This window comes from Nomascus leucogenys, chromosome 6, assembly GCF_006542625.1.
Source record: "Nomascus leucogenys isolate Asia chromosome 6, Asia_NLE_v1, whole genome shotgun sequence".
Lineage (NCBI taxonomy): Eukaryota > Metazoa > Chordata > Mammalia > Primates > Hylobatidae > Nomascus > Nomascus leucogenys.
Window position 1 is genome coordinate 103,413,880 of NC_044386.1, and position 22,240 is coordinate 103,436,119.

At 40.0% G+C, this 22,240-nt stretch overlaps 1 protein-coding gene across 3 annotated transcripts in view; it reads left to right on the top strand.

Moving 5' to 3' along the window:
* Positions 1-22,240, top strand: part of CPEB1 (cytoplasmic polyadenylation element binding protein 1) — a 113,590-nt gene that overhangs the window by 26,219 nt on the left and 65,131 nt on the right. Inside the window, exons 2-3 of one of the 3 annotated variants that reach the window (XM_003268458.2) lie at positions 362-2,205; positions 3,226-3,400. In XM_003268458.2, the coding sequence (XP_003268506.1) occupies positions 2,110-2,205; positions 3,226-3,400 (271 nt within the window). In that variant the 5' untranslated portion in view covers positions 362-2,109. Of the gene's footprint in view, positions 1-361; positions 2,206-3,225; positions 3,401-22,240 lie in introns of those variants that run through there. The other 2 variants (XM_030814944.1, XM_030814946.1) reach the window with 2 other exon arrangements.

Here is a 22,240-nt window from a genome sequence, read left to right on the forward strand (position 1 = left end):
TGTACGTTTACAGCACGTTGTAGTCTGTGTTACGGATGTTTAGCATTCCTCCTACCTCAGCTTCCTGAGTAGCTGGGACTACAGGCATGTACCACCATACCTGTCTAATGTTTTGTATTTTTTGTAGAAACAGGGTTTCGCCATGTTGCCCAGGCTGGTCTTGAGCTCCTGCCTCCCAAAAGTTCTTTTCCAGACTTCAAAACTTTATTTTGGTTTAGTCTGTGTCTAATCTGCTGCCCCTTGGGGTGCTCACTATAGAGAGCAGGCAGTTGGCTAATGTTTAGTAGGCAGTGAAGAATGAAGCATGTAGCCTTAAGATATGCAGATTGTGCCAGGCAATGGCACGTGCCTGTACTCTCAGCTACTCGGGAAGCCAAGGTGGGAGGAGCACTTGAGCCAGGAGTTTCAAGTCCAGCCTGGGCAACACAGCGAGACCTCCTCTCTGCAGGTTATAAATATTTGCATCCTAGCTTTCATGAAGTTGCCTTCCTGAAATTGAGAATCAGATTAGAAATCTACAGCTGTGAAAAGGGCCTTGTGTGTCACTGGATTTAACAGTTCTCAATGGCACCACTCTAGAGAGCTTGGGAAAACAACCTTGCAGGATTGTGTATTTTGGTCGTCTTCACAGTTTGCAGAGGGTACCAGTCTTTTCAAGAACTTGAGGCTGATGTGAGGCTCAAGTTTGTCCTTTTAAGGTCATCCTGCAGAGTTGATAAAACTGTAAATGCTCTTGGTCATTCTCATGCTTACTTGGATTTTAGTAGGCCAAACAAAATGACAACAGGCCTCTTCTTGTTTTGTTTTGACGTGACCAGCTTATGAGATATTAAGTGCCAGTTTCCTTACTTGGTCTGTTTTTGTTTGTTTTCCCCAAGATAATTGAGGATAATAGAACTGATGAGGCAGGCTCCCCTTAAAAAACTCAATCTGTCAACCAATATTTCGTTGCTTCTTATGTTGGGCATTGGCTATGGAGAGTGAGGGAGACTGGAGTGAAGAATGGTACCTACATTTCTGCTTTGGGCATCTGGTGGATGGTAGTGTTATTTACCAAGATAGGGAATACCAAAAGAATAGTTTTGGTGTAAGGGTTCATGATTTTATATATGTATATATAGGAGTTCTTTTTTCATTCACTAATGTCTTACCCATCTTCTCATGCCAGTTAATAAAGTTGCATGTACTAATAATAACCACATAGAGTTGTATAACTTAATCAGTTTGGGTGGTTTTACCACTGTTGGTACTTACCTCTCTTGTATTCAATAATTAATGTTTGTGGATACAAATTAGCAGCTACTGTATGCCGTGCAAAATGCTTTACATATGTCATCAAAAAGTTGGTATCCCTTTTCCATTTCACAAATGGGGAAACTGAGGCATAGAGGTTAAGTAACTGTGATATCACACAGCCAATAAATGGCAGAATGAAAATTTTTAAACAGCTGTATTGACCTAAAGTCTACATACCCTAAAGTTCACCTTTAATGTACAGTTCATTGGTTTTTAGTCCAGTTGACTCTTGGACAGTGTGGGAGTTAGGAGGACCAACCCCCACAGTCAAATATCTGTGTTTAACTTTGACTCCCCTAAAACTTAACTAATAGCCTGCTGTTGACCGGGAAGGCTTACCAATAACATAAACAGTTGATCGCATATTTTGTATGTTACATGTATTTTATAATGTATTCTTACAATAAAGTAAGCTAGAGAAAAAATGTTACTAGAAAATCATAAGAAAAAATATATTTACTGTTCATTAAGTGGAAATGAATCATAAAGATCTTCATATTTACTGTCTTCACGTTGAGCAGGCTGAGGAAGAGGAAGGATTGATTGGTCTTGCTGTCTCGGGGTGGCAGAGGTGGAAGGATGTGGAGGGGATGGAAGGAGAAGCTGGCACAGTCAGTGTAACTTTACAGAAATAATTTCTGTCTGACTTTTTGCTTTTTCATTTCTGTAAAAATGTTTCTACGTGGTACCAATCCTAATTCCACCATTTGTGTTAGTTTCAGTGCCTGTGAAATAAAAGGGTCCGTATTGTAAAAGAAGTCAAAAGCAGCCTTGAATAATCGGAACCCTTTTGCCAGATCATCTAATGTCAATATGTTTTCTGGCATTGCTACTTCAACATCGTCTTCCTTGTCTGGCACTGGTTTGGAGCACTCATCTCTATCAAATTGTCTTCTGCTAATTCCTCTGGTATGGTGTCTGTTAACTCTTGGATTTCTCCAAGATCCATGTGTTGGAAATCTTCACTCCCAACCTTTTTTGTCATATCTACAGTTTCTTTCATGATTTCCTGTATTGGCTCTGTGATAAATCCTGTGAAGTCATGTACAACATCTGGAAACAGTTTTTTTTTTTTTTTTTTTTAGCAGGAATTTATTGTTTTGGGCATGATGGCTTTCATGGATTTTTCTGTAACAATGATGGCATTGTCACTGGTGTAATTCTTTTAGACTTTCATGACCTTCTCTTTGTTGGGGTTCTCTTCCACAGCATTAACAATCCTTTCCGTAGAGTAGCATGTGTAATGATCCTTAAAGGTCTTTATGACCCCTTGATCTGGAAGCTGACTTAGGGATGTTGTATCTGGGGGCATGTATACCTCTTTGTTGTTGAATTCATGGCATTCTGGGTGGCCAGGGGCATTGTCCGGTATTAAAAGAACTTCTGAGTACCTCGTTCATCATAAACACTCATTAAGTGTTTTTACATATTAAAAAAGTCCTTTACTGGCAAGCTACTTTCTGACTTCAGGAACAAAATATCAATTGAACCAATTCAGAGAAAGGGTTCTTGTCCAGACCTTCTTGTTGTACAACCAAAAGACTGGCAGCTGGTGTTTACCTTTTCCCTTAAGGCCCAGAGGTTAGCAGCTTTATAGATAAAGGCAATCCTAATCATAAACCTGTCTATATTTGTAGAAAACTAGTAGAGTTATCCTACCCCTTTTTGCCTTAAATCCTGGTGCTTGATTCTCTTCCTTAATAATATCCTTTGTGGAAATTTTTCCAAGAATTGGCCAAGAATATTTTGGTATTTTTTTCTTACAGTTCGGAGTACTTAGCTCATAGTAAACACTCACTAAGTGTTTTAATGTATAAAGAAGATACTTAAGTCCTTCCTACTTTATCTAATTCATAATGTGGAGAGAAAGGGGGTCATAAAGGAGTGTAGAAAACCTAAATATCTTTTTTTTTTTTTTTTTTTGTCTAGGAAGAAGAAGCAGGAAGGATAAAAGATTGCTGGGACAACCAGGAAGCACCTGCTCTCTCCACGTGTAGTAATGCCAATATCTTTCGAAGGATAAATGCCATATTGGATAATTCTCTGGATTTCAGTAGAGTCTGCACTACACCTGTAAACCGAGGAATTCATGATCATTTGCCAGGTGATTTAGGTTTGAAAACTTGAACGTGGTAGGCATCTGTACAGATCTGCTACTAGGTAGTGCATGTAAGAGGTCTTCCTTGGAAAGCTTGTGAAGAACAATGTTGAGTTGCCGGCAATACTTGCCTTTTTGTGGTTTAGTTTATGGATTGAATCCCTCTCTGGGTGAAGACTGTCTTTGATTAGGATGTGTAAACCTACTTTATGATACACAGAAAGGTTGGGGAAAAAAGAACAGGTCACAGATTACACAAGTATTTATATAAAGAGATATAATGTGAATCACATATGTTACAGATTTTCTGGTAGCCATGTTAAAATTAAGATACAGATGAAATTAATATTTTATTTAACCCAATATATTATAATATGACAACATTTAATTAATATGAAAACTATTAATGAGTTTTTTTTGTTAGTACTACGACTTCAAAATCCAGTGTGGATTTTACAAGCATATCTCAACATGGACATTTCAGGTGTTTGGTGGCTACTGCACTGGACAGTGTAGCTCTCAAATGTTTTAAGAGCTTTTAAACATGAGTCAGCATGCATTTAGTTTCTGTGATCTACTGGATACTCCAAGGAATAGTGGAGATAGAGGGCAGCATCTCCTGAAGTTGACTCTTTCCAAGAGGTGTGGATGTCCTAATGGTGTTTCATTTTGTGGGAGTTGCAACCCATTAGTTGAAGTGTTTTGGGTTTGAGTTATTTATTTTATTTTATATTTTCTTTTTCTTTCTTTCTTTTTTTTTTTTTTTTGAGACGGAGTCTCGTTCTATCGCCAGGCTGGAGTGCAGTGGTGTGATCTCGGCTCACTACAACCTCTGACTGCCTGGTTCAAGCGGTTATCCTGCCTCAGCCTCCCTAGTAGCTGGGATTACAGGCATGCGCCACCACGCCCAGCTAATTTTTGTATTTTTAGTAGAGATAGAGTTTCACCATGTTGGCCAGGATGCTCTCGATGTCCTGACCTTGCAATCTGCCTGCCTTGGCCTCCCGAAGTGCTGGGATTACAGGCGTGAGCCACTGCACCCGGCCTTTATTTTATATTTTGTTTTTCTTTCTTTCTTTTTTTTTTTAAATTGAGACAGAGTCTAGCTCTGTTGCCCAGGCTGGAGTGCAGTGGTGCGATCTCAGCTCACTGTAACCTCCGCCTCCTGGGTTCAAGCAGTTCTCCTGCCTCAGTCTCCCAAGTAGCTGGGATTACAGTCACCCACCACCACACCTGGCTAATTTTTTGTATTTTTGGTAGAGATGGGGTTTCGTCATGTTGGCCAGGCTGGTCTCAAACTCCTGACGTCAGGTGATCCACCCACCTCGGCCTCCCAAAGTGCTGAGATTACAGGCGTGAGCCACTGTGCCTGGCCTGTTTCAGTTGTTTTAGATGAAAGAATATATGTTTAATTTTTAAAAATGGACCTTGAAAACAATTAGCAACAATGGGGATTCTCAAAACAAGGACTGATAATTACAGTCGACCCTTGAACAACACTACATTGAACTGTGCAAGTCCACTTATATGCAGATGTTTTTCAACCAAAGCTGGAAAATGTGGTATTCAAGGGATGTAAAACCCACATGTGTGGAGGGCTGACTTTTCTGGTATAGGTGGGTTCCTCAGGACCAACTGCGAGACTTGAGTGCGGATTTTGGTATACTTTAGGGGTCCTGGAACCAATTCCCTACATACACCAAAGGACAACTACTGTTTTTAGTTGTAAATTCTTTTATTTATTTTTTAACTTGGCCTTAGAAATAATTCCCACAAAAATGCAGGAGTATGTGAGCATTAAATAGCTTAATGTTTGAGGGAGAGGCATATTAAGGGAGTGACTAACTTGTGGCATTTGCTTCTGTCGTACAGGAAGGCAAATGAGAGAAGGGCATACTTGGGGGTGAGGGTGGTTTTAGTGTCTTCTGACTTGTACAAAAGAAAAATGTAAGTCATGAGCTAGCCCAATTCTCTTTTAGTTTACGCTGAGTTAAAAGTTCAGGGAGTCATCTTTCTTAGTTCTAATACATGTTCTGTTTTTCTCCTTTGAGAAAATTGCGTGTATTATGTCCCAGTAAGAATGACAGGCCAAGTGTGGTGACTTAAGCCTGTAATTAAGGCTGGAGCAGGTGGATCACTTGAAGCCAGGAGTTTGAGACCAGCCTGGGCAACATGGTGAAACCCCGTCTACAAAAAAAATAGAAAAATTAGCCGGATGTGGGGTGTGCACCTAGTTGCAGCTACTTGGAGGGTGAGGTGGGAGGATCACTTGAGCCTGGGAGGTCGAGGCTACAGTGAACTGTGGTCGTGGCACTGTGCTACAGCCTGGGTGACAGAGCAGGACCCCTGCCCACCTCTGCCAAAAAAAAAAAAAATATGACACTCAACAATGACTTAAACCTCACTGGGTTGTTTCAGAGATGCTGGAAACTTTTCTAGTTTACAGGAAAATATTTTTCAGCTAATACTAGGGTTGGACTTAAGGGAAAGGACCCATGATTGGTGGGAGAGGAGCTTTCAGGAGTGTATGTTTGCAACTGTCCAGGGAGCCCAGTGACTTCACTGGTAAGATGCCAGAGTCTGGTGAGGATGTTGTTACCATTATACTCTGCCCAGGGTCAGTAGCCAAAGTATGAGTTAAAGACTTCTCGGGCTCTTCATCTCCTTCTCAGCCTCTTAGAATCTTCTAAGAGAAGCAGGAGGAAGATCTTGAGGAAATTGGGAAACCTGGGTTCTAAGCTTGACCCTGGGCAGTGAGATAAAGAGGTCAGTTTTCCCAGCTGTAGGACAGAATGGTACCTGCTCAGCCTGCCTCACAGGTTTCTTATGGGGCTCAGATGTTAAGACATTACTGCAGATTTAAGGGAACTCAAGGAATTGTAGGAAAGGTTTCTGTCAAAGGTAGCTGATGTTCTTGAGCCCTTCACATATACCCAGCCCCTCCCTTGTGTGGTGAACTCTCTCTGCTTTCCACTTGTGATTCACCTCAGGGCTGTGGGCCTGTATTCTCGAATGGTGAAACAAGGATGCCTGGCCTACAACAGAGAGCATTTTTTTCTGTGTTCACCAGCAAAAATACCAACTTTGTGATTAATGAGGAAGTAAACTAGGATATATATTTTTCTATGAAGAACCTTAAGAAATAACCCAAACTTGTAGCTTCTGATCAAAAGTAATTTTGTTCCTTGAAGGAAGTAATCAGAATTATGAAAACCTAAGATCGTTTATGGACAGCATTATAACTAGGGACAATTTGGCAACAGAATGTTAAGTAAATGATAGGAGACCTATACCATGGAATATCATGTACCATAAATATAATGTTTATAGAAGACTACTTAATGGCAAAGAAAGATAACTACAGTGTCTGAAATGAAAAAAAGCAAAGTGTAAGACAGGTATAAAAAAGCAAAATGTAAAAAAGCAAAGTGTAAAAAGAATGGCCTTAAATATATATGCATAGAAAAACACTGGAATGATATAAATGTGACAGTGAAGGTGGGTAATAGCAGAAAAAAATTATGGGTAATTTTTTTTTTCCTGAGACAGAGTCCCGCTCTGTTGTCCAGGCTGGAGTGCAGCGGCGTGATCTCGGCTCACTGCAACCTCCAACTCCTGGGTCCAAGTGAGTCTCCTACCTGTCTCCTGAGTAACTGGGATTACGGGTATGCCCCACCACGCCTGGCTAATTTTTGTTTAGTAGAGATGGGGTTTCACCACATTGGCCAGGCTGATCTTGAACTCCTGATCTCAAGTAATCCACCTGCCTTGGCCTCCCAAACTGCTGGGATTATAGGCATGAGCCACCACACCCGGCTGGGTAATTTTTTTCTGTATACTTTTTCTCACTAGTTCTTCTAAAACAAATGTTTTGTAATACATTTTCAAATGGTGTGTTTCCTAACACAGTGTTTTCACATTGCTAGTTGCATGCATAACCCAGTTGATAAAGCATCATTGGAAAAGTGCTGTGATAGGGTCAGGGAGAGGTTGGTTTGGTTTGAGAACTAGGAAACACTTCTGGTTAAAGCAGCGTTTGAAATAGGCTTTGAAGAGAATTAAAATTGCTTTAGTCTTAACTGGATGTTGAGTAGATTATTTTTTTTCTGTTGCCCCAGAATTGGCCATTAGGGCCCAAAGCTGAGAATGAAGAGCTGTTAAGTGACCTGTGGTATAATGAGAATCCCTAAGAGGTGGGACCAGATACCTCCTGCCAGGGATTACCAAAAGGTTACAGAGCTGTCCCTCCTACCACAAACATTAGCTCAACCCTTCCCTGGCTTATAAAGAGGATCACATAAGGAGGGGGTAGCATTTGAAGTGATTCCCTCCCTGTCCGTGGAGGAGGGTGGGGTAGGATGTGGCTTTGTCATTCAAGCCAAGCAAGAGGGTCTTCCAAGAGAAGTATTTGTATAGATGGAGAATGCTTCCAAGAAAGAAGACAAGGTTGAACCCCTGGTTAGGCAGCTGACTTGCTGTCTGTCCCTGACTGAATAGAGGTTAATGAAGAAGAGATGTGGGCTGGGTGCAGTGACTCATGCTTGTAGTAATCTCAGCACTTTGGGAGGCCGAGGCGGGCAGATCACTTGAGGTCAGGAATTTGAGACCAGCCTGACCAACATGGCGAAACCTTGTCTCTATTAAAAATACCAAAATTAACCGGGCATGATGGTGCGTGCCTGTAGTCCGGGAGGCTGAGGCAGGAGAATTGCTTGAACCCGGGAGTCGGAGGTTGCAGTGAGCCAAGGTCGCACTCTGTATTCCAGCCTGGGTGATAGAGTGCGACTCTGGAGAGAGATGTGGCGGGGCAGGGAAAGAGAGTAGCTGGAGCATCTGAATTGCCCGTTTATATACAAGAAAGTTGTGACTTGCTGTGGTTTAAGAGGGTTTTGCAAAGGCCTGAGCTTTTGGGCTAGTACCCCACCAAGAAGGCCCTTGTTGCATGATGGGTGGCAGGAGTTAGGGTGGGGCTGGAAGGTCAGGCCAGAGCTGGATTTCCTACCCCAACTGTCTAGTGGAGATGACAGGGATGCCTGCCACCTAAAGGGCCGTCTCCACATTCCCTAGTCCTTTAAGCCATAGACCTTTTGGAATCTGTGAGGAATGGAGAAAATGGGCTGCAAATGGACATGTGATTTAAGCATTAATGCATCGAGTTGTTAGTAACAGTGTCTGTAAAGATGTGAAAAGTGGTGAAACATCATTAAGGGATGTCTTAACTGCTATATGGGTAGGGAGACAATATTTAGGATGGAGGCAATGATTAGAGGAACAGTTTGATATTAACTCACCGAGATGCCATTTCTCAATAACCAGTTAAAATAGCTTGGAGGTTTAGAAGAGAATTGATTAGCCAAAGCAGTCCTAAGTAAGGTTTAGGACTGATATGTTGATTTAACAGTTTTTAAAAACTGAAATATAATACACATACAGGAAGGTACATGCTGTATCATAGGCAAAGAGCTCCAACTTTCCCAAACTGAACACAACCATGTAACCAGCTCCCAGACCTAAATAGACTGCTGACTTTTAATGTAGGACCAAAGAATTATATAGTTGTAGCCCAATGTTAGATTTTTTTTTTTTTTTTTCTGAGACGGAGTTTCGCTCTTGTTTCCCAGGCTGGAGTGCAATGGTGGGATCTTGGCTCACTGCAACCTCTGCCCAGGTTCCACTGATTCTCCTGCCTCAGCCTCCTGAGTAGCTGGTATTACAGGCATGTGCCACCACCCCCGGCTCATTTTGTATTTTTAGTAGAGACGGGGTTTCTCCATGTTGGTCAGGCTGGTCTTGAACTCCTGGCCTCAGGTGATCTGCCCGCCTCGGCCTCCCAAAGTGCTGTGATTACAGGCGTGAGCCACTGTGCCTGGCCTGGATTTTTTTTTTTTTTTTTTTTTTTTTGAGAGAGACATGGTGTCACTATGTTGCCCAGGCTGGTCTCAGACTCCTGGCCTCAAGCAGTCCTCCTGCCTCAGCCTCCCAAGTTGCTGGGATTACTGGCATGACTAATGTTGAATTTTTGACTGAGATGGTTTCACTTCTTATTGTATTGGATCATAAACCGTATCGTCACTAAATTGTCTGAAAAGCTATTCCAAAACAAAGTTTAATACATTCAGTCCCATCTTGCAGGAAATGATTGAAATTACTCTCATGAAGTCTTGTTTCCCACAAAGTAAACTTTTATGGAACCTTACTATGTGGCTGTAACAGTTAAGTGATAACGATTTAACTTGTGTTGTTGAAGTTAACTTACAGAAAAGTATGAGTGTACTATTCACTGAATTTTTATCTACTGAACACATCTTGTGTAACTAGTCACATGTAGAGGCAAAAATTAAGAATACACCAAAATTCCCCTTGCAGTCCTTTCAGTCTCTAATTTACAAAGGGCAATTGTTATGCTAACTTTTTATTTTTCTGAGATGGGGTATCACTCTTGTCACCCAGGCTGCAGAACAGTTGCATGATCATAGCTCATTGCAGCCTTGAACTCCTGGGCTCAAGTGATCCTCTTGCCTCAGCCTTCTGAGTAGCTGGGACTGCAAGCATGTGCCACCATGCCCAACTAATTTTTTTTTAAATTTTTGTAGAGACAGAATCTTGCTGTGTTGACCAGGCTGGTCTTGAACTCTTGGGCTCAAGCAAATTCCTTGCCTTGGCTTCCAGAAGTGTTGGGATTATAGGCATGAGCCACCACACCCAGTTCATGCTGAGTTTTAATTGCATAGATCAATTGTGCCTGATTTTGAATTTACATAAATGGAATCACAGATATGTACCCTTTTTTTTTTTTTTTGGAGACAGAGTCTTGCTCTGTCGCCCAGGCTGCAGTGCAGTGGTGCGATCTTGGCTCCCTGCATCCTCCGCCTCCCAGGTTCAAGGGATTCTTCTCCCTCAGCCCCCCAAGTAGCTGGGACTACAGGCACACGCTACCACACCCAGTTAATTTTTGTATTCTTAGTAGAGACATAGTAGAGGCATACTGGCCATATTCACCATATTGGCAAGGCTGGTCTCAAACTCCTGACCTCGTGATCCGCCTGCCTCGGCCTCCCAAAGTGCTAAGATTACAGGGGTGAGCAACCGCACCCGGCCCAGATATGTACTCTTTAGCTGTGAGTTTCATCCATGTTGCAGCTAGTTGTGGGTCATTCATACCTGTTGCTTTACAGTATTCCATTGTATGAGTGTAGCAGTGCTTATTCATTATACTGTTAATAGGCATTTGTGTTGTTTCCAGTTTGGGGCCATTGTGAGTAGTGCTGCTATTATCTTTTGGCGAATTAATTTCTCTTGGTTATCTTCGTAGGAGAGGGATTGTTGGGTCATAGGGCATACATACGTTTATCTTTGAGATGCTGCCAGTTTTTCTCAGTGGTTATACCAGTTTACACTTCCAGTGGTGTGCGATGGTTTGGGTTGTTTCATATCCTCATCAATAATTGTACTGTCTTTCATTTTAGCCATTTTGGGGCGTATGTAGCAGTATCTGTTGTGGTTTTAATGTTCATGTCCTTGGTGACTGATGAAGTTGAGCACATTTTCATGTTTATTGGCCTTTGGATATCCTTTTTCTTGAAGTGTCTCTTCAGGCCTTATACTCATTTTTCTTAGGGTTATCTACCTTTTTCTTGTTTACTTGTAGCAGTTCTTTATATAGGCCACATATGAGTTCTTTGTCTGAAATATGTATTACAATTATTTTCTTCGAGTCTGTGATTTGTGTTTGTACTCTTAATTGGTGTCTTTTGGGTAACAGAAAACTTAAATTGTAATGAAGTATAATTTACTGACTTTATTCCATTGTGTTTAATGCTTGTGACCTGTTTAAGAAATATTTGCCTATTCCAAGGTCATGAAGGTAGTATATGTTTCTTTTCAAAAGTTGTTTTACCTTTCACACTTAGATTTGCAGCCCATCTGGAATTTTGTTTTGTACATGGTATAAGATAGAGGGGGAAGATTAATTTTGTTCTGTGTGGATAGCCAGTTGACTCAGCATCATTTTGGTGAAAGAAGATTCTTTTAAATTGTATTGCCATGTTGCCTTTCTCATAAATCAGGCATCCATAGTATATGTACAGTTCCATTTCTGGATACTCTCTTCTCTTCCATTGATCTATTTATCTGTCCTTGTGTCTTAATTATTGTAGGTTTATAATAGGCTTTGATGGTAGTGAAGTCCTTCAACTTTGTCTTTTTGGATTCTTGGCTTTTCTTGGATCTTCACATTTCTATATAAATTATAGATTCAGCTCATCAGTCCAAGCTCCACCCCCCGCCCCACATACACAAAGTTCTACTGGGATATTGATTGGGATTGCGTCGAACCTATGAATCAAGTTCTGGATAATGGATATGTTGACAAGTCTTCCAATTCAAGAAGTTGATATATCCTTTTGTTTATCTGGTCTTTAAAAATTTTCTTAGTGTTTGTAGATGTCTTGCAGATTCTTCAAGTTTATCTCTAGGTTTTGATGGTATTTAATGCTACTGTAAAGGAGTTTTTTAGTGCCATTTTCTGTTTGTTTGCTGCTGTGACAGCCCTATCTAGTGCTGGCTCCAGAAGTAGATATTTCAGGTTTTGGACATTTGAGTCCCTCTTATGTGCGAATTGTTTGTGGTAACCTGTCTCCCAAATAGTCTATAGTTTTGAGATGTGAGTTAGTTTTATTGCTTTTGTTCATCTGTGAGTTTTAGAGGATATATGGAGAGATTTGGATCCAGGCAACTGCCAATTTCCTATAGGAACCAAGAAGTCTGATTTTGCTGATCTTGTTTGAAGAATATACATATTCTATCTCATATATACATACATATGTATTGTGCATTTGTCAACGTGTATATGAGACAGAATATACATATGTGTATATATGTGTGTATACAATATATATATATTGACAAAATATACACGAAAAGTGTTTTTGCCTCTTAGAATGTCTAAAATTGAGAAGACTGACCTTACCAAGAATTGGCAGGGATGTTGAATATGTTGAATAACTGAAACTGTCAAACTGCTGGTAGGAATGCAAAATGGTACAACTATTTGGAAAACAGTTTGGCAGGTTCCTTTATTTATTTATTTATTTATTTTATTTTCTTATTATACTTTAGGTTTTAGGGTACATGTGCACAATGTGCAGGTCTGTTACATATGTATCTATGTGCCATGTTGGTTTGCTTGTCATTTAGCATTAGGTATATCTCCTAATGCTGTCCCTCCCCCTTCCCCCCACCCCACAACAGTCCCTGGAGTGTGATGTTCCCCTTCCTGTGTCCATGAGTTCTTATTGTTCAATTCCCACCTATGAGTGAGAACATGCGGTGTTTGGTTTTTTGTCCTTGCGATAGTTTACTGAGAATGATGTTTTCCAGTTTCATCCATGTCCCTACAAAGGACATGAACTCATCATTTTTTATGGCTGCATAGTATTCCGTGGTGTATATGTGCCACATTTTCTTAATCCAGTCTATCGTTGTTGGACATTTGGGTTGGTTCCAAGTCTTTTTATTGTGAATAGTGCCACAATAAACATACGTGTGGATGTGTCCTAAAAGGTTAAATGTTTACCTACTGTAAGACCCAGTGGTTCCACTCTTTTTTTTTTTTAAATAAGCTTACATTTTAGTATAGCTTTCAATTAATAGAAAAGTTACAAAGAAGTTACAAGTTATTAATAGAATTAATAACAATTAATAGAAAAGTTACAAAGATAGCATAGAGAATTCCTGTATATCCTATACCTAATTTCCCCTATTTTGCTAACATCTTACGTTAGTATTGTGCATTTGTCACACCTAATGAAGCAGTATTGATACTGTAGTCTGTATTTTATTTGGATTTTCTTAGTTTTTTTTTTTTTTTTTTGAGACAGAGTCTTGCTCTGTTGCCCAGGCTGGAGTGCAGTGGCGCGATATCGGCTCATTGCAAGCTCCGCCTCCTGGGTTCACACCATTCTCCTGCCTCAGCCTCTCCGAGTAGCTGGGACTACAGGCGCCCGCCACCACGCCCGGCTGATTTTTTGTATTTTTAGTAGAGACAGGGTTTCATCGTGGTCTCAATCTCCTAACCTCGTGATCCGCCTGCCTTGGCCTCCCAAAGTGCTGGGATTACAAGCATGAGCCACCGTGCCCGGCCCTTAGTTTTTACCTAATGCTTTTTCTGTACCAGGATCCCACCCAGGATATCACATTAGTCCTCATGTGGGCTCCTCCAGACTGTGGCAGTTTCTCAGATTTTCCTTATTTTCGATTATGTTGACAGTTTTGAGTAGTATTGGTCACACTCAAGAGAAATGAAACCATTTATCTATATACAAACTTAACACAAATGTTCATAGCCTCTTTATATATAATAGCCAAAACCTGGAAACAACCCAGATGTCCATCAATAGATGAATGGATAAACAAATGCAAAGGAGTACTGCTCAGCAGTAAAGAGGAATAAACTATTGATGCTACTACAACATGGATGAATTTCAGGATAATTATGTTCAGCGAAAGAAGCCAGACAAAAGAGTATATACTACATAATTCTGTTTGCACCGAATTCTATCAAATGCCAGCTAACCTCTAGTTACAGCAGAGAGATCACTGGTTGCCTGGGCAAGAGGACTCAGAGGTAGGTAGGAAAGGATTTCAAAAGGGCATTAAACTTTTGGGGCAGAATTTGAGGATAAGTGGTCAAATAATGAAATAAATAAACTTTTGGGGAAGATGGATATGTTTATTACCTTGACTTTTGGTGATGGTTTCGTGGGTATGTAGGTTGAAACATATCAAATTCTACACTTTAAATACATGCAGTTTATGTGTCAGTTATGTCTCAAAGCTGTTTACCTTTGTAAACATAGTTATCTCTGAATGGTAGGATTTAAATGCATATATTCGCTTTTATAGGGTTTTTTGCTTTTAAAAATTTTAACTAGCCTGGCCAACATGGTGAAAACCTGACTCTACTAAAAATACAAAAATCAGCCGGGCGTGGTGCCGTGCACCTGTAATCCCAGCTGCTTGGGAGGCTGAGGCAGGATAATCACTTGAACCCGGGAGGTGGAGGCTACAGTGAGCTGAGATCGTGTCACTGCACTCCAGCCTGGGCGATGACAAGAGCGAAACTCCGTCTCAAAAAAAAAAAAAAATTTAAAAAGAGGAACATAAAATAATGTATCTACCACCGATCTTTAACAAATGTTAAGATTTTGATATATTTGATTCAGACCTTTATTCAGACAATATAAACATCAAATAAAAATTTTGCACTTAAGTGTACTCTTTTCCTCATTTCCTAGAGATAACTCTCCTGAAGTTGGTGTATTTCCTTTCCATCTGTGTTTTTATACTTCTCTGTGTATGTCCATAAACATCGTTTTACATTTTTATGTAAATAAAACATACACTGAGGAAAATGCACAAAGTATATGACTGGGTAAATTGTCACAAAACAAATACACTCATGCTCTCAAGCTCAAATCAAGAAATAGAATGATACAAGCAACTAAGAAGACCCCTCATGCCCCCTCCTAATTGTCATATGTTTTAAATCTTTATGCAAAGAATATGACATTTATCTTCCTGGCATTTGCTTTTTTCCATGTATCATTTATAATGTGTACATATTGATAGTTATTTGTAAGTAAAATCAATACATTTTAATTGCTTTGTAGTAATATTTTACATAAATATATACAATATTCCTCTTGGTAAATGTTTAGGTATATATTTTTTGCTGTATTTAGGTAAATATATATTTTTTGCTGTTATAAACAGTATTTTGGTGAACATCCTTGTTTATGCCTCCTGTTCCCACATCACAAGAGCTTCCTTGAGTATGTACCTAGAAGTTAATTGCAGAGTTTGGTGTACTGTCTTCACACTTCAAGTTGCTGGGTACTTTTTCAAAGTGCATTTACCAGTTTATAATCCTGCTAGGATTTCATGAGTTTTCAGGCACATTCCATGTAGACTCTAGATATTGTCATACTTCAAAATTCCAGTTGATATAGCTGTAAATCCAACTTGATTTTGTTTTCTTTATATTATAAAATATTTTCTGAAGTTAAAATAACACGTGTAGCATATATGATCTGGCATCAACCCAGAGTAAGTTTCTAGAATTGTGTCCCAGGGTTCTTTTCCTTTATGCCATTCTGTCTGCTGTTTCTTGACATTCCATGCATATTATATAATTAAAATCATTGACTTAGATGAAGTTGTGCAATGAATGCTTTTCTGCTACATAGTTGACAACTAAATTGACTGTCTTCCTAGAAAAAATTATTTTATTCAAGGTTGGCTTGGTTGTCACTTCAGAAACTTTATCACACTGTCCTGCCTCCAATGTTCCGTAGTCTGTCAATCCGTGAGATGAAGCAAGGTCCTTCTTGGCTCTTCCTGTTTATTTGTGGATCCATCATGTGGTGTTGTAAACATATACATTCTTAAAACGGGACGATAGGGTACAGTTTTGAAAAAACATTGTTTGTCCATTTCATAATAAACCCAAACAAAGATAGGGTACAGGCTCTGAATGCAGATGACCTGAGAACAAATTCTGGTCGTGCTACTTACTTGCTGTGACCTTGGCTTACACTCTGAGTTTAAATTTCCTCTTTAGACACATAGGTAGAAATAGTACCCATTTGTAGGGGTTTTGTGAAGCTTAAATAAGATTTGTATTGAATACTATCTACAATGATGCATAGAACTGCACTTACTAAATGGTGATAGTGATTGTGATAGTGTGGGTATATAAAGATGCAGTTGTGAGAGCATTGGCTGAGGTCATACATGTATACACACACACATTTATATTTTAAAGAGTTGAACCAGGTTTTCTGTTTAGACTGTAAGTCTCTTGAAGAATATGTAAGGACTAGGTCTTAAATGTCCGTGGGTTTCGTTTCTTTTCTTTCTTTCTTTTTTTAAAGATCTTTTGAAATAATTGGATTTCTAATCCTCAGTATTGGGCCTGGTGCATGTTACGTAACATTATACAATGGCTTAATGAATACATTCTCTCAAACTGGGTGCCTAAGCTGAAAAAGGCCCTCATTTTGTGTTCAAATTGTACTCCCCCCTCCACATTTGGTACTGATAATATCTAGGAATTTACTTGCAGTTTTGTGTGTGTGTATGTGTACACAATCGGTATTTATTTAGATTTCAGTAATTTTTACTGATTACTTAGATTATCCTTGTGTTTAATTCTTGGACTAGTTTGATGGACTTTTCCAAATTGTTAAACATAGAATATATGGAAACTTGAATAAAACACCTGTATATTTTAATCAGTTATACAGCAGACACCCACATAACCACTACCCAGTCAAGAAACAGAATATTACAGCTGGGTGCAGTGGCTCATGCCTGTAATCCCAGCACTTTGGGAGATTAAGGTGGGAGGGTCATTTGAGCCCAGGAGTTTGAGGCTTCAGTGAGCTATGATAATGCTGCTGCACTCCAGCCTGGGAGCAAGACCCATATTTTTATATGGTTAAGAGTGACGAAGAGGATGCTGGGAGCCTCCCAAGGAGGCCAGTCCCTTTCCAGCAGCCCCTCGGGCCGTTCCGGGTAGGGGGTCTTAGAGCCCCAGGTCCCACCCAGGGTGTGTGTCTCTCTCCCGGTGGGCTTCCCCAGGCGTCGGCAAGGCCACCGGTTGGCGGAGGCGTGCCGGCAGGGACTCAGAAGCAGCGAGGCCGAAGAGGATCCTGGTAGCCTCCCAAGGAGGCCAGTCCCTTCCTGGCAGCCTCCGGGGCTGTCCTGGGGGGCGGGGGCGGGGGGAGTGGGGTCGTAGAGTTCCAGGCTCTCATCCAGGGTGAGTGTCTCTCTCCCGTGGGGGACTTGTTTCCAGTCTTAGGGGAGGGGTTGTGAGTGAACTTCTCAGCATTTCTCCTTTAAATATGCTGAAGTTTTTGCGAATGTTTTTTATCTGATTAAAAAAGTTCTTTTCAGACTTTGCCAAGAGGCTTTTAAAAAAAGAAAATCTGCAGGATGCAGTGGCTCATGTCTATAATCCCAGCACTTGGGGAGGTTGAGGTGGGCAGATCACTTGAACCCAGGACTTAGAGACCAGCCTGGGCAATGTAGTGAAACCCCATCTGTACAAAAGTACGAAAAGCCGGTGTGGTGGTGTAGTCCCAGTTACTTGGGGCTGAGGTGGGAGGATCGCTTGAGCTCAGGAGGCGGAGATTGCAGTGAGCCAAGATCGTGCCGCTGCACTCCAGCCTGGGTAGACAGAGCCAGACACTGTCTCCAAAAAAAAAACAAAACATAAAATCATGAATGTTATTAAATTATATCAGTTTTTCTGCATCTATTCATTTAACTTTCTCCTTTATTCTATAGATATAGGAATAACATTCAGGAAAGAATACCAGAGTAAAGCCAACTTTGTGTTCCTGGAATTAACTCAAGTTCATAATATATTTTATTTAGTATATTGTTTGGATTTCGTTTGTAAATGTTGTCTTTAGGATTTTTGTATTCATGCACATAAGAGATAAGCTTGTAATTTTCTTTCCTTAAAATATCCCTGGTGTCAGAGTCGTTAGCTTCTTGAAGCAAATCATTAGCTTCTTGAAAAGTTTTTTTCTTTTTTCCTGGCTGTTCTTGAGAAGAGCTTGTGTGAAATTTATAATAGTCTTCCTTAAATTTTGCTATAATTCATTGCTGAAGCCTCCTGGGCCTGGAGTGTGTTTTTGTTTGTTTTTGTTTTTTTGAGGAACAGTTTTTAAAATGTGGATTCAGTTTTTTTGTTTGTTTTTGTTTGTTTTTTCTTTTTTTTGAGACAGAGTCTTATTGTGTTGCCCAGGCTGGAGTGCAGTGGTACAGTCTTGGCTTACTGCAACCTCCATCCCCCAGGTTCAAGCGATTCTCCTGCCTCAGCCTCCTGAGTAGCTGGGATTACAAGCACCTGCCACCTGCCCAGCTAATTTTTGTATGTTTAGTAGAGATGGGGTTTCACCATTTGGCCAGGCTGATCTTGAACTCCTGACCTCATGATCCACCCGCCTTGGACTCCCAAAGTGCTGGGATTAACAGGTGTGAGCCACCATGCCTGACCCAGTTTTTAAAATACAATTATCCAAATTTCTGTGGTTTTTTTTTTTTTTTTTGGACAGACTCTCGCTCTGTCACCCAGGATGGAGTGCAATAGTATGATCTCAGCTCACTGTAACCTCTGCCTCCTGGGATCAAGAGATTCTCCTGCCTCAGCCTCCCAAGTAGCTGGGACTACAGGGGTGCTCCACCATGGCTGGCTAATTTTTGTACTTTTAGTAGAGATGGGGTTTCACCATGTTAGCCAGGCTGGTCTCGAACTCCTGACCTCAGGCAATCCGCCCGCTTCAGCTTTCCAAAGTGCTGGGATTATAGGCATGAGCCACCGCACCCGTCTCAAAATTCTATTCCGTCTTCTAAGTTTTGCTAAGTTGTGTTTTTCTAGGAATTTCTCCATTTCATTTAAATTTTCAAATTCATTGGCATAAATGTTTATGTAAAAGCTTCTTCTGATGTTTTAGAATTTTCAGCTTTTATTTTATCTTATTTTTTGTATTTTTTTTTAGTGGAGACGGGGTTTCACCGTGTTAGCCAGGATGGTCTCGATCTCCTGACCTCGTGATCCCCCCACCTTGGCTTCCCAAAGTGCTGGGATTACAAAGTTTCCAGTATTTCTTAACATTACATTTGCTTTTTTTTGTCTGTGTTACTAATCTTTTTTTTTTTTAATAAACTTTTGGCTTTGACTCCCCCCATTCTGTTACACATTTCTTTTATGTGTCATTTATTTTTTTTCCTATTGTTTTCTTTGGGTTTGATTTACTGTGTTTTTTTTTTTTAAACTTACTGAGATGAAAATTATTAAATCATTGTTTTTTGGGGTTTTCTTTTTTTTTTTTTTCTTTGAGACGCGATCTCTTGGGCTCAAGTGATCTTCCTGCCTCAGCCTCTTGAGTATCAGGGACTGCAGGCGTGTGCCACCGTGGCTGCTGGCCAACTTTTATTTTATTTTATTTTTTTTAGAGATGGGGTCTTGCTGTGTTGGCCAGGCTGGTCTTGAACTCCTGGCTTCAAAGGGTCCTCCTGCCTCAGCCTCCCAAAGCGTTGAGATTATAAGCATGAGCCACTCTGCCTGGCCTGCTATTGCCATCTTAACAATATTAAGTCTTCTAATGCATGAATCGGGGATGTCTTTGTTTTAATTTATTTCAGTGATTTTTTAGTTTTCAGTGTTCAAGTCTTGCAATTTATTCCTAAGTATATTTATTTTTAATGCTATTGTAAGTCAAACTGTTAATTTTATTTTCAGATTGTTCATTGCTAGTGTTAGAAATAGAGCTGGTTTTTGTACATAGATGTTTGTGTGTATTTGTGATTTCTTAGGATTTTTTACATCCAAGATCATGCCTTCTGGGTGTATCATCTACAAAGATAGTTTTACCTTTTTTTCCATCTAGATGCCGTTTGTTTCATTTTCCTTCCTAATTGTGCTAGCTAAAATCTTCAGTACAGTTTTGAATAGAAGTGAAGAGAGCAGACTTCTTTCACCATTAAATATGATGTTAGATGTGGGTGTTTTTGTAGGAGCCCTTTATCAAGTTGGGGATTTTTTTTTTTTTTTTTTTTGAGACTGGAGTCTCACTCTGTGCCCCCAGGCTGAAGTGCAGTGGCATGATCTTGACTCACTGCAACCTCTGCCTCCTGGGTTCAAGCAATTCTCCTGCCTCAGCCTCCGGAATAGCTGGGATTACAGGTGCGCGCCACCATGCCAGGCTAATTTTTGTATTTTTAGTAGAGATGGGGTTTCATCATGTTGGTCAGGCTGGACTCGAACTTCTGACCTAGGTGATCCACCCGCCTTGGCCTCCCAAAGTGCTGGGATTACAGGCGTGAGCAAGCGGGCCCAGCCTGAGGATTTTTCTATTCCTAGTTCATTGAATATTTTTATCATGAAAGGGTATTGGATTTTCATCAAATACTTGTCTGTGTCCATTGAGATGATCATGTGATTTTTTTTTTTACTTTTGTTATATTGATATTATATTTTATTGATTTTTTTTTTTGTTGTTACAGTGAACCAACCTTGTCTTCTTGGGATAAACCCCATTTGGTCATAGTGTGTAATCCATCTTAGATGCCACTGCATTTAGATTAATAAACAGATAGGTCTGTGATTTTCTTTTCTTGTGGTCTCTGCCTGATTTTGGTGTCAGGGAAATACTTGCTTCATGACTGAGTTGTAAAGTGTTCCCTCCTCATCTGCTTTTTGGAAAAGTACATGTGAATAATTGGTATTTATTCTTTTTTAGGTTTTTGGTAGAATTCACCAGCGAAGCTTTCTTGTCTTGGACTATTCTCTGGGAAGTTTGTTGATGACTAAAACAGGCTTTTTGTTCATTAAAGGTGTATGCAGATTGTCTATTTCTTTGAGTTAGTTTTGGTAATTTGTGGCTGTAGGATTTGTTTATTTCACCTATGTTTTCTGATTTGCAGGCATATAATTATTCATAGTAATTTTTTTTTTTTTTTTTTTTTTTGTGACGGAGTTTTGCTCTTGTTGCCTAGGCTGGAGTGCAATGGGATGATCTCGGCTCACCGCAACCTCCACCTCCCAGGTTCAAGCGATTCTCCCGCCTCAGCCTCCCAAGTAGCTGATATTATAGGCATGTGCCACCATGCCTGGCTAATTTTGTATTTTTAGTAGAGATGGAGTTTTTCCATGTTGGTTGGGCTGATCTCGAACTCCCAACCTCAGCTGATCCACCCGCCTCAGCCTCCCAAAGTGCTGGTATTACAGGCATGAGCCATCGCAGCCAGCCCATAGTAATTTATATTCTTTTTTCTTTCTGTAAGGTTGGTAGTATTGTACCCACTTTCATTTCTTCTTGGTTAATCTAGCTCAAGGTTTATCAATTTTGCAGATGTTTTTCAAAGAACCAACTTCTGGTTTTTTTTAATAGTTTTTCTAGACATTATTTATTTCGACTTTATTCTTTGTTGCTTCCTCTACTTGCTTTGTGTTTATTTTTTCTAGTTTCTTTAGGTAGAATGTTAGGTTATTGATTTTTAATTACTATTGTTATTTATTTATTTTTTTTTTGAGACAGGCTCTCACTCTGTTGCCCAGGCTGGAGTGTAGTGGCGTGATCACAACTCACTGCAGCTGTGACCTCCCAGGCTCAAGCAATCCTCCCACCTCAGCCTCCTGAGCAGCTGGGACTACAGTTGTGCACCACCATGCCTAGCTAATTTATATATTTTTTTGTACAGGCGGGGTCTCTCACTATGTTGCCTGGGCTGTCTCAAACTCCTGGGCTCAAGTGATCCTCCTACCTCAGCCTCCTAAAGTTCTGGGATTACAGGTGTGAGCTACGACATCCGGCATAATCTTTAACATAGGATTTTACAACTTTCCAAGTATTATTTTCATTGCATGCCGTAAGTTTTAGTATGGTGTGTTTCTTTATCTCAAAGTATTTTCTCATTACCCCATGATTTCTTCTTTGATCCATTGATGAAGAGTATGTTTAATTTCCACATGTTTTGAGAATTTTCCAGTTTTCCTTCTGTTACTGACTTCTAATTCTATTCCTTTGTGGTTGCAGAATGTACTTTATATGATTTCAGCCATTTCACATTTATTGAGACTTCATGGCCTAACATACGGTCTGTCTTGGAGAATATTTCATATACACTTAAGATTGTGTATTCTTCTTTTGTTGATTGAAATATCTTGTGTCTGTTCTAGTTGGTTTATAGTGTTCAAGTATACAGTTTCCTTCCTGATACTGTCATCTTGTTCTATACATTAAATAAATAAATGAAAATAATCAATGATCAGGG